This window comes from Gavialis gangeticus, unplaced genomic scaffold, assembly GCF_001723915.1.
Source record: "Gavialis gangeticus isolate Ggan-Ray unplaced genomic scaffold, GavGan_comp1, whole genome shotgun sequence".
NCBI lineage: Eukaryota > Metazoa > Chordata > Crocodylia > Gavialidae > Gavialis > Gavialis gangeticus.
In genome coordinates, this window is record NW_017729022.1 from 98,904,434 (window position 1) to 98,917,311 (window position 12,878).

At 39.8% G+C, this 12,878-nt stretch overlaps 1 protein-coding gene across 2 annotated transcripts in view; it reads left to right on the plus strand.

The window, feature by feature from the left end:
* The window catches only part of RASSF8 (Ras association domain family member 8), an 85,926-nt gene extending 73,737 nt beyond the window's left edge, over positions 1-12,189 (plus strand). The window contains exons 3-6 of one of the 2 annotated variants that reach the window (XM_019515699.1): positions 2,166-3,055; positions 7,725-7,869; positions 9,286-9,441; positions 9,904-12,189. In XM_019515699.1, coding sequence (XP_019371244.1) covers positions 2,166-3,055; positions 7,725-7,869; positions 9,286-9,407 — 1,157 coding nt within the window. In that variant the 3' untranslated portion in view covers positions 9,408-9,441; positions 9,904-12,189. Of the gene's footprint in view, positions 1-2,165; positions 3,056-7,724; positions 7,870-9,285 lie in introns of both variants that reach the window. The other variant, XM_019515698.1, reaches the window with a different exon arrangement.
* The last annotated feature ends 689 nt before the right edge of the window (positions 12,190-12,878 follow it).

Genomic DNA, 12,878 nt, shown 5'->3' on the forward strand with positions numbered 1-12,878 from the left:
ATATCACCCCCCCCCAAAAAAAAATCCAGTTAAGTATGAGACTAGTCATTCCAAGGTTTCTGTCTTCTAGTCAATCTCCATCTATCTTTTTAGTTCCTAGGCATTATGAACTAGGAGTACACAAAATGAAAATGGAGAAGTTCCAGATGCAGGAGCTATTTTCCCTAAAGCTCTTTCCAAGGTTGGTATGACAAGGACAGGCTGAGAGAGGTCATATATTTGATCTACAATGGCCCTTAATGCTTGTCTCTCCTAAAAATGTCTTGAGTGAATACACCTGTCAGTAGGCCTATGCGAAGCAGCTAGTATTCACTTTGGATTCGGATTCGGCCGATTTGCAGGACAGTGATTCGATTCAGTGATTCAAATCACTGTCCCGAATTGATTTGGCCACTGCCGAATCTCCAAATCTGACAGGCCCCAGCTCCTGCCCCCCGTCCTGAACAATTGTATTTCAGGCACTTAAATACTAAAATTTGACCCAGCGCTGTGGCCTCTTGTCTCATTTGTCATCACTATTAATTCAGAGATTGCATTAATAGAGTGACTGTATTTTTTCTGGTTAATACTTATTTTGGAGCTATTCCGAAATTACTGCATATCTTTCTTTTGACAGCAGTTTCCTGTATCTGCCCTTTTATTTGTTTTATAATGCTAGGAGTTTTATAGGGCAAGTTTCTCAAAGTATTTTTAGGAAGCAGATTTCTCCAACCTGTTGGAGCTTGTCATAGCTCAAATAAAAGGAGGGTTATTTAAAAATTGAAGGTAAAGAGGATGAAGAAGTCTTTTATGATGACCTTTAAAGTGTGATTAAACACATAAGGGTTAATGTTGTGGTATATAAAACATAATTTATTATCGTCTGTACTTGGGGGGAGGGGAAGAGAGAGAGGGGAGGTTGCAAAATAAACCATATAGCATTAGGCTCCCAGCTGCCCTGCTGTGTTCTGCAGAGAACACCACAGCAGTCACTAAAACTATTCACAGTATCAAAGATCTTTCATAATAATTGGTACCATGATAAGAAGGGGGTATATTTTTTATGTCATTTGTCTGTGGCAGGCAGCGATACTCGACGCCCTCCATTGGGCTGTCCTGTTTTTTTTCTATCCCAGAAAACGTTATGTCTGAACATGATTATCATCAGACTGGTTAATACAGTACTGACTGTGGCTTAGCAGTCATCATAGACCTGTGCTGTGTTCAATATTTTATAGCTAATTGAGGCCTTAATTACTGTTTACAGTTTTGATGATACCACTCATTACCACTGTCCTTTACCTGATAAATTACATTTCTTTGACAGAGAAAAAATGCTGCAGTTTATATAGGTGATGATACAAACTACACTTGCAAGTTGTTTGAGACTCCAAGTTCTCACTTTCTTATCTCTATATATCTCCCACCTTTCTAGAAATCAGTGTTTGTAGGCCATAGTTATAATTTTACCTCTGTGACTTGATACATTGGAATCAAAGGTAAAAAAATGTTTCTTTTTTTGCAGTTTCTGTGTGTTGTTAAATTTTTAAGTCACAAATTCAAAGTAAATCCAATACTCATTTGTTCATTCATTTCTGTATGCGATGAGAAAACTAATCCAGCAGTGTCTGTAAATGAAAAGATGTGAAATAGTCTGGGCACCAGTCATAATAATACTTATCATAATGCTATCTAAAGCAGCTGTCATATTAATTTGAAGACTGTTTACCCCAGTATGTTAATGACTGCTCTTATGTGTATTTGGCAGGCACCTTGTTCCGTATGGGTGCTATAGCAATCAAGTTCATCATTGAATTTTCAAAGCATTTTACATATAAAAATTCAGTGTCAGTCCTTAAACCAGAATTGTATGCGTGTCTCCTATGTGCTACTTTTAGCATGTATTCCACAAAATCAGTGGAAAACCGGAGCTTCTGATATCAGATTTGGGATGCTGGACTTTATCCAGGAATTCCTGGATAAGGTTCTATGGCATGTGTTATGTGGCAGATTAGACTAGATGATCATAATAGTCTGTCACGGCCTTAAGTGCTGTGAATCTAGGATTTACTTACTTTGTCCAGCTTTCTTGTAGGTTCTTAGTAGATAACATAATCTAATAGCTCCCTCTTTTGGGTTGCTTTGGGTAGTACGGCTTTCACAGTTCTCACCATCTTTTCATTTAGGTCGCACGGGAAGATACACATTGATAGAAAAATGGAGAGACACAGAGAGGCACCTGGCACCTCATGAAAATCCAATAATTTCATTGAACAAATGGGGACAGTATGCAAATGATGTTCAGTTAATATTACGTCGCACAGGACCATCTCTCAGTGAGAGGCCAACTTCAGACAGTGTTGCTCGAATCCCAGAAAGAACTTTGTATCGGCAAAGCTTACCTCCATTGGCCAAGCTAAGACCTCAGAATGACAAACTGATAAAAAGAAGAGAGCCCAAAAGGAAATCTTTGACCTTCACAGGGGGTGCAAAAGGATTAATGGACATTTTTGGCAAAGGTAAAGAATCTGATTTCAAACAAAAGGTGCTCAATAACTGTAAGACGACAGCAGATGAGTTGAAGAAACTGATACACCTCCAGAATGAGAAACTTCAATCCATTGAGAAACAGCTGGAGTCAAATGAAGCTGAAATCCGCTACTGGGAGCAGAAGTATAATTCTAGCCTGGAAGAGGAAATTATCAAGCTAGAGCAAAAGATCAAAAGGAATGAAGTGGAGATTGAAGAGGAGGAATTCTGGGAAAATGAACTGCAGATTGAGCAAGAAAATGAAAAGCAGCTGAAGGAACAACTCCAGGAGATCAAGCAAAGGATTCTGGAGTGTGAGAGCAAGTTAAAGGACTGCATGGCTCAAATCTACAACATGGAAAGTGGCCTTGAGGCAGAGAAGTTGCACCGAGAAGTTCAGGAGTCCCAAGTGAATGAAGAAGAGGTCAAAGAAAAGATTGAGAAGGTGAAAGGCGAAATTGACATTCAGGGCCAACAAAGTCTAAGGTTGGAAAATGGCATTAAAGCTGTGGAAAGGTCATTGGGCCAAGCCACCAAACGATTGCAGGTAAGACCCCCTTTTCTGCATGGGAAAAGTCAAGATCTTTTTAAGTTTTGTTTAGTCAAAGAGCTGATAATTCATTTTGCTTACAGAAAATTCAGTCATGTAAGCTATTCAAAAACAGAACATTTTCCATGATGATGAAGAAAGGACAGTATTATCCCTTCTCCCTTCCTTCCCCTTCATTTCCAGTTCCAATGTGCATGTGTTCCTCTCTGCCACATACTTTTAAAAAGTGGCCTTTTGTCTATGTTGATGCATTAAAGTGTTAATACCAAGAAAGACTAGATGGTATGAGTGATTATTCAGAATAAGACATAGACTGTTTTATGACATAGACTAGTTCAGCACTAGTCTAATATCATGACCACCTGGTGGCTATTTGGAGACTGGTGTGAAGTGTCTAAGTGGTCTTAGGCCCAGGTTCTCCAGGGTGCTAGTGCAGCCAACTTTCATTTAAAGCAATGAAACTTCAAACCTAATTTCCTGGCATATGTTCATTTAAAGGTACTGTGAGACTTTATCCCCAATTCCAACAATTGCACCTCCACACATGCATGGTAGCAGGGTAGGGGATCAGGATTTTGGAATTGGGAATCTGATCCAAAACATTCCCTTTCTGCTTACTAGTGCAAGGGGAGTCTGGGATCAGATCCTGGGCTTCCCCTTGCACTAGAAAGTTGAAAGCAGGATGCCCACAGATTCAGGGCCAGGGCATGCAATCAGTTGATTGTCAGCCTCCCCTACATGTTTATTTTAAAGCCATAAATCAGCCTTAGTGTTATGCATTCTTTTAGAACATTTTTACAACTGGTTTGCCACTTTATGGCACTGTAAATTGGGTGCACATATGGCAGCCTTGTCATTTATGCCAGAATCAACATGTTAATTTCAGTATAAATGTAGCATGCAAGAGGGGGCCTTAGATGATGCAGTACCTTTTAAGGATCTGAGTCTTAGATCCTAGTGGAGGAGTATCCAAGTCTACACTGTCAAGATGACTACCAAATTTAGTACATGTTGGCAGAGGCCTGGACTCTCATCTTATTCTAAAGAACACCTTTACGGTCAGAGTTTGAAGGCACATGGAGGTAGCAAAGAAGGGGATGGGGGGAGGGGAGACAGGACATAAATTACCCCTATGCTTAGGGTGACCATATCTCCCAGATTGGCTGGGATAGCCTCCAAAATCCGGGACTGTCTCAGCATCCCGACTGTTGAAGAAAACTGAAGCAGAAGTCCTAAATTGGTGTGAACCTAGATGCACATGCCCAGCTCCTGACTCAAGAGCCAGGCATGTCTGGGTGGGTCCATGCCAATCCAGGACTTCTGCTTCAGTTTTTTTAAGGGAGTCCAGCCAATGGGCTGCTCCCTGGTTCAGACTCTGCTGGGCTGTGAGGGGAGTCAGTAGTCGAGGTGCAGAGGAGCTGCAGGGGAGAGAGAGAGCGACAGTGTGTGCGTGCGTGCATCCATGCTGCACTGCCCAGCTCCGCTTCTGAGAGCCACAGGGTGTGGGGGAGGAAGGGGAGGGTGCACATGCTGGCTACCCCTCAGCCCAGATTTCCCTTAAATTATTATAGTCACCCTACCTGTGCTGCAGTGTCTCTTTTTTGAGATTATGAAGGATGGTCAGGATAGAATTTAAATGTGTGTGGGGGGGAAGGGGGAGATTTAGCTCCAAAATTAGTATCAGAATATATTTGAGAGCTGAAGTGACGAGTGGTGTGGTTTCAAAACAGCTCTTTGGAGAATAGTCCATGCATCCATTTCAGGCTTCCAGTGGTTTTATAAAATGATTTTAAGTTGCTGTGAAGCCATACAACCCCCCCCTCCCCCCACTACAGAAAGGACATGGACAAATTGGAAAGAGTCCAGCAGAGGACAACAAAAAATTATTAGGGGGGCTGGGGTACATGACTTCTGAGGAGAGGCTGACAGAATTGAGCCTATTTAGCCTGGAGAAGAGAAGACTGAAGGGAAATTTAATGGCAGCCTTCATCTCCCTGAAGAGTGGTTCCAAAGAGGATGGAGCTAGACTGTTCTTAGTGGTGGTGATGACAGAACAAAGAGCAATGGTCTCCAGTTGCGGCAAGGGAAGTGTAGGTTAGATATTAGGAAAAACTTTCTCGCTGGAAGGGTAGTAAAGCACTGGAACAGGTTACCTAGAAAGGCTGTAGACTCTCCATCCTTGGAGATTTTTAAGACCAGGCTGGATAAAGCCTTGGCTGGGATGATCTAGTTGGGGTTGGCCCTGCTTTGAGCAGGGGGTTGGACTAGATGACTTCCTGACCTTCTAACCCTAATTTTCTATGATTCTATGATTTTATGGGTATGTAGCTTTTTTACAATTGCTGGCAACACCTACTAAGGCTAATTCTGAGTTCAAACTCCCATTATTACTCCATTTTACATGTAACAAGCTCCACGTTCTCACATGCATTCCTATTAAGCTACAGCTTTTTCCATGCTTGCTCTCAACCCAAAGCTAACTTGTTTTTTGATAAGCTAAAGGCATATCAGTTCAGCTGTGTTTGAATTAGGCAAATAGAAAGATATGGGAGGGCAGGGGAGTGATTTCCCATATGCTTGGAATCAATAGTTTTATAAACATTTCAATTTTAAACTAGAAATTTTAAATATGTCTTGTTTTTATAGTCCTTGCTGAGTAAGGAGAGGCAGAAAAATTTGCTTCAGTAGTTTTTAAGGTTATGAATATAAAAAGTTAGCATTTTCTTGAGACATTTGAGAATTACCAAATTACTTTTTTTCCTGTGTATTATAAGGACACCTTCAGTTAAAGATGTTCTCTGATTTAGCAATTTTTTTTCCTCTTTTCCTTTTTACTTTTAGAAAGGAAAAAGATTTTTAAATACCAAAATATCCCCTTGAACAGTAATAAAGATTATGGGCAAATCTTCAAGCTAATATTTTTACAAGGTTGCAGATGAATCAAGAGCTTAGGTCAGTGGGGCATATACACTTAAAGTTTTTACCCTACAACACTTGAACTCAGGAATTTTCAAAAGCAGAAGTCATTTTATAATGCAAATGTTGTAACTTGCACCTTTTTTAAGGTCTTCTAATCCTGCTCCAGTTAAATGAATGCTGCAGTGTATATTACTCTTCAGTCTGTTCTATGAAACATTCACATGTAGAGGTGACACTACAGTAATACATTTTTTTTAATTTCGGAACTTCCTAACTTTTGAATCTGATGCTCTGTTCATACTAGCTGAGATAAAACAGATTCTGAGCAGTTCTAGGAAAAATCTGGGGCTTTTTCCCCTTAAAACTAATAGAATTTATGGATGGGTTCATTCCCTGTATTTCCATCCTAGTTTTTTGGCAGGTCTTTCTAAAAGAACAGAATGTGATTCTAGGGCTATTTGTTCTGTCAAGCTGCATTATATATACTTATGGAGCATCTCTGGTACACAAGCTGTAGAGCCAGAATAGTTGAAATTTAAGTGGGCTTTGTGCCCTCTTCAGATTTGATTGAGGCAAAGTTCAGACTTCCTTTGGTGCTTTGTGTTTGGCTTAGAGCTCAGTCATGGTTTTGCCACAACCCCCAACCGAGGTGCCGTGCCTTGATATACTGTCTGTAGCAGAACATGAAGTAGGTTATAGCTTTGCGTCACAGGTGGCCTTCTGGATCACCCTTTCCTACCAGATGAAAGATCCTGTACAAGGTATCTCTGCCAAAGAATGCACCATTGTAGTTGGCATATATTAAAGGGGACACATTGGCTATGCTAATTCCCACTGTCTTGCCCAGTGGATGGACTTAATATTACTCTGTTTCTGTCCACTAAGCAAAAGTGATGTCACAGCCCTGTTACCCATAATCTGGATAGCCAGCATCAGCAGGGACTAATGGGGTGTCCTTGTGTGGCCATCCCTGTAGGCTCCATCCTGCCCCTTGAATAATAGTATAAGGGATCACTTTATCCATCACCTTAACAAAGTGGGTGTGAGAAGACTTTATTTAAGGAAATGAGCCTATAGGTTCAGCAGGCCACAGCAAAATGAATAGAGGACCTGTAGGAGACCCTAATTTTTTGTCCATTTTTGTACTGCTGTTGTGGCCAGAGGCCCAGCCAAGATTTGGCACTTAATTATGCTAAACACCATGTACTCCTCTGATGAAAGAGAGGCCTAGAAGAGTTCAACAACAATACAGAGGGTGGGAGAAAAGAGTATAATCCCTAGTTTACACTGGGAAACTGAGGTAGAGAGAGATTCAGCTTTTTTGCTCAAGTTTATACAGGAAATCTACAGCAGAGCCAAGAAATGGATCCAGGTCTTTAAATACCCGGTGTCTTAAACACAAGAAAACTAGCTTCTGGCGTTATCAGAATCACATTTTGTTTATGCTTGCATCTTTTGTACCAGTCTTCTGCTCGGGTGACCCAAGAAACATCTGACAGAGAACAGGCAAGCAATGTAAAGAGCTGCTAATGACTGACAAGTAATACTCAGCATCATTTTACCTTCTTCAGGCTATGAAGCAAATGAGCTTTCAGCTCTTTCACAGGAACAATAGCTTAAAAACAAGTTAGTTACCTGTCAAAGTAGGAGGAAAAGTTACTTGCTGCAGGCACACAGATAAGTAGAATTTTAGAAGTATGTTTCAAACTATGTCACAATGAACTCTCTTCCCTCTTCCTCTGCTCAGGACCGAGAGCAAGAACTGGAACAGCTGACAAAGGAGCTGCGACAAGTAAATCTCCAGCAGTTTATCCAGCAAACAGGAACAAAGGTCACAGTGCTTCCCGCAGACCCTATCGAAATAGATGCTTCACATGTGGAGCTTGAAAGAGGTATGACTTGGAAGTTTTCTAAGAAAAGCAACATGCTTATCTGTTCCTTTTACTCTAAAGGTGCCTATATACATGTTCTCACATGTTCTGATTAGAACACATTGGAGCAGACTGGATTAATTGAGTCTGCTGGAGTGTTCTAATTGGAACGCTCCAGCATCTTATGCATTCAGTGTCCCACATTTCAGAATGGTGGTGGGGGCGCTTTAGCTGAAGCTTGTCAGACAACCTTTAGTTAAAGCACCATTTTAAAATGTGGGACACTGAATACATGATACACTCCTAACAGCTGCTCTAATTAAAATGTCCCCTACGCCCACCCCAGAGAATGTGTATAGGCACCCTAGTGCAGTGTTTCTCAACCTTTTAAATAGCAAGTACCCCCTAACTTCTGAAAATTTTAATAAGTACCCCAACACTCAATTTTCCAGGGGATTTTATATTTACAGACTAGTGTGTGCCATATCTTGGAAGAACGGCTGTGTATATAAGGCTGTGATATGACAGATATCTGATCTGGTGTGGATAGGGTTGCCATCTTTTACACCAGGGGTGCACAACTCAGGTATGTACCTGGGTTACACATGATGTTGGCCAAAGCTAGGAGGGCTTTGTGCAGCATGCAAAATTATTACTGGGGAATTTAAAGCGCTGCACAATGCATGGTGCACCAAATTTTTTGCTATGGTTTTGAGAGGAGGAAGGGGCGAGAGAGAGAGCATGTTGGGATACCCATGTACCCCTTGCCTGTATTTCACATACCCCCAGGGGTACGCATACCACAGGTTGAGAAACTGTGCACTAAATATCAAGTGACAACTTCATATATTTACTGTGCAACAGTACAAAGTGAAGTAGAGACTACTGTGTATGTGTGCAAGCACAAACTTGCGAGCATAGTTGCCTCTTAAGCTAATGCACACATACAAGTTAGCTTCTCATGGAACAGCCCCCAAAATAAGGAATTGTTTTCCTCTGGACATTTATTTTGCCTCATTCATTCCACTTTTCAGAATATTCTTCTGAAATGCACCTTTTCCAAGGCCTTTATTTTCAGCTCCTGTGGAAACCCTATTTACTAATGATAGCATGGTATTTCTTTACAGAGGAGAGGGAATTTGGTCTTTTGAGTATGCATTTTTCTAAGTCCACATAGGTATGAGACATGTACATTGCAAGCTCTTTACATAGGTTGATTTAGTCAACTAGGAAAGCTAGATGTGCAACTTCCTTTAAAATGGATAGGAGCTATGTACATAAATCTCAACTGTGGTAGTCACATGTATGTATTTGCATGTGTAATTCTTTATTTGCACATGTAATTCAAGCCCTATAATGGGCAAGGGGAACAAGCATTTTCTATTAAAATTACTCTCCATTCTTGCACAAATCATACTACTTATCTTTTCTTTGCAGAGACGACATTTCAGTCTGGGTCCCTGAAGCGTCCTGGTTCATCAAGGCAGCTCCCCAGTAATCTTCGTATTCTGCAGAATCCTCTGTCATCTGGTTTTAACCCTGAGGGCATTTATGTATAACAGTAGATACCTCTTCTGGAGAGGACCTACAAAGGTACCCTGGACATAATTTTTTTGATTTCACCGATGCTGAATGGAAGAAGGTTTTCCTTTCTGTTGGGCCACCCCACATTGTTTCTTCATTCTACACACCACTTGGAGCCATACCCTTGTGCACTGATATGTTAAAGAACAAAGGAACCATGTTGATACACAGTTGATGATGGTGACATTTCTGTTCAACACTTATTGTGTAAAAGCTTTATTACTGCTACTTCAGAAGCATTTAGAAAAGTATTATTCTATGTATACACATAAATAAAACACTGACTGAGCAGAGTGAAGGAAACCACATATGCAACGGATATAAGGTTTAATTTATTCCGTTTAATCAATGGCTGTGTGAATGTTGACCTTTTATTATTTTTTTTTATTGTTTTTAACTTGTGACTGATTGTGTAATGTTGTATTTCTAAGTTTGACAAATATATATTTTTTTTCTTTTTGCTTGTGCAAGCATCCAGCATTTCATCATATATCAAGTCTCAACCACAGGAGTGTTGTGGAGGTGCTGTATCACCAAGATGGTCTTTAACAATTGATTGTGTGTGCTGACATTGTGGATTATGATACATCCTGCCCTTTGCTATCTTTGAAGGCCAAACTGAGTTTGGAGGATTCATTTTCTATTGATTTCTGCTTTGAATGAACTATTAATTCCTCAAAAGATTATGGAATTTATACCTGGCTTGATATGACTATATCCAGTGTATGACTGAAGATGCACTAGCTAGACCATATTTTTTTTTTATATAGAATGCCTATTTCAGATATTTTGCCATGTTGTATATGCCTTTGAGAAGCAAACAATGTAAGTAAGGAGTCTTCATCATATCTTACCAGAAGAGTTTATTATATTTTCAGTGTTATTTTTACTCTTTTTTTTTCCCCACTCACCTGCCATTACAAGGTTCTTGTTTTGCTGTTGCTAAAAAGAAAATCTGGAATTCACAAAAATTCTCTCAAAGCATGATGAGTGTATAGAATCCTGGTCCCATGGAAGCTGGCAGCACCAGAACTTCTACCAGCTTCACTGAAGTCAGGATTTCTCTCTCGATTCTTAACTCCCCTCCCCTCCCCCCCAAGAACATCCTGGAATGTGTTTAGTCAGGTCAGCAAGTTACACAACACTTATTTCAGTATACATAATCTTACAGATGGGAGAATGAAGAAGGAAATTCACACATTTAAATAGTAAACTCCATTTATTTTTACAATGTTTTAAGTTCATCTAGCACACAACTAAAAATCTTAGTAGCTGTCAACAAAGGAGCTCTCCAGACCGTTTAAAGGTAAGTGCATTATAGGTATGAGACTTCCAAATAATATATGGGTTGCAACATGAAGCTGTGGTCCTACACTCAGATTCATACAGCAGGTATCTGAGTTGTTACCGAATACCTTTGGCTTGAATAGGAATCCCATCTGTACAACCTGGAGTCTACCGGATAGTATAATGCCACCAGATATTGCCTTCTCATGTCACTGATGAATAAAATGCCAAGTTTGATTAACTAAATTCAAAATTCAGAAATTTCAAATTTTCCAAATTCAAATTAGAAACCCAATTTCTTTTGTCCAGACAAATGCTAAATCAAATTCCTTATTTAAAAAAAGCTATGTAGTCACACTGATAAAGTTTTATAGAACACAGTAAAGATGAAGAATTCTGAAGAATTACATGCAATTATTTTCCTTCCTGTCTTATTAATGGCACCATATGTACTAGAAATGGTGCTGTACTAAGACTAACAGCAATTTCAAATTGCATTGTGACATTATAAAAGACTTTTCCAAATAGATTCAGCTGAAAAATAAAATTCAGCACTCTGGACTCTTCACCTGTGAACAAACTGGAAAATGTACTGCTCCAGCCTAAAGAATCTTTGTAACACTTGCAGGTTTTGATAACAGGTTATTATGATTCCGTGTTCCACTTCTGTTTTATTCAGAACTTTTCTTATGTTAAAAAGAGAATGTATATATTAGTATAATACATACATGATTTGAGGACTCCTATTTTTTGTCCAAAGCACTTGAGCATATATGCCTTACTTCCTGGGCCCAATTTACAGGGAATAAAATAGCCCAGAGGATGGGATACTTAGTATTCTCTACTCTCCTTAAAAAGGACAGATTTGAGCAGAATCAGATTCAAGTTGTGTTACATGGCAAAGAGGCTATGTTACTTATTCACAAAGAAAAGTTTGATCCAAACCTTGACCTGAGATTAAGTATTTTTCTGGCAGAACAGCATATCCTCAAAATTTTCCATTATACAGTAAGTGACTGACCTAGGTTCCTTTTGATTTCAGTGAGAGCTTGAGCAGGTCTTACAGTAATAAGAGCCATTCTCTCCTCCCTCTCTTCCTTCCTTCCCTCTGCCTCTATGCTCTGGGGGAAAAGAGTTTTAAACCCCCCCCCCTTTTCCCTTCTATTCAGGGCATTCATCAGTAAACGTTTGGAGTCTTTCCCCCTAAATGAATGTTTTAAATTTGGCATAGGTAGGTAACGATAGCTGTCAAGGAGTTAATTGGTTTAGAAACAAATGTCATTGCAACTAGTGGCCCCACTAGGTGTGGGCTGAAGAACACCAACAAGACAACCAGAGCAGCTTCAGCCAACCAAGTGAAGAGAGAACTTGGGCCTCCAGATGTTTTGCTACCCAGGCAGTAAAAGAGCATAAAAGCTGACAATCCACTTTTCTTGGCCATACTTTTAATGTGTTGAGCTTTTATGTAGTCAAAAAGTCTTCTATACTAGTTTGTATGCCCTGTTTGTAGATGAGCTAAAAAACAACATGAATTGACTAATCGAGTAAAAACTTAAAATCTCGGCATCCAAAGGAAAGCTATCAACATGGAGAACTCATGCTTTATTATACATGTATATTTTTATCATGCTTTCATTTCCAGAAGCCTTTTTTCAAACCTGCTCAAGGGGCATTAGTAGAATGCAGAGCACACATATACTGATTTTAACAAGTTATATGCTAGCCACCGTAATAAGCATGGATTTTTATTGTTATTAATTAATTTAGTACACAAGCATTATTTTCCTCTCAGTGCACAGGGGATTTATATGGCTGGCTCCTGTTATTCCTAATGGGAATTAACTGTATAACATTCTCATCCAGGAGGAAACAGTCAATTATTCCCCTTCATGTTGTGTCACTTGTAATTGCAGAAGGGGAGATTAATGAAAGAATAGATGGACAAGGGTTTAAGGTAAAATTTTTCCAGGGTGACTTAGGCACTTAAGTCCTACTACCTTTCAATAGGCATTTATACATGGGCTCTGGTAGTGGGGTGGAGGGAGGCGCGCTTTAATCAGAGTGGCTCCAAGAGCTGGTTTAAAGCACCTGGAATGTCTCTCTCATTCGAGCTTTAGTTAAAGTGCCCCCGCTGCTATTTTTAAGCACAGGGACGCTGA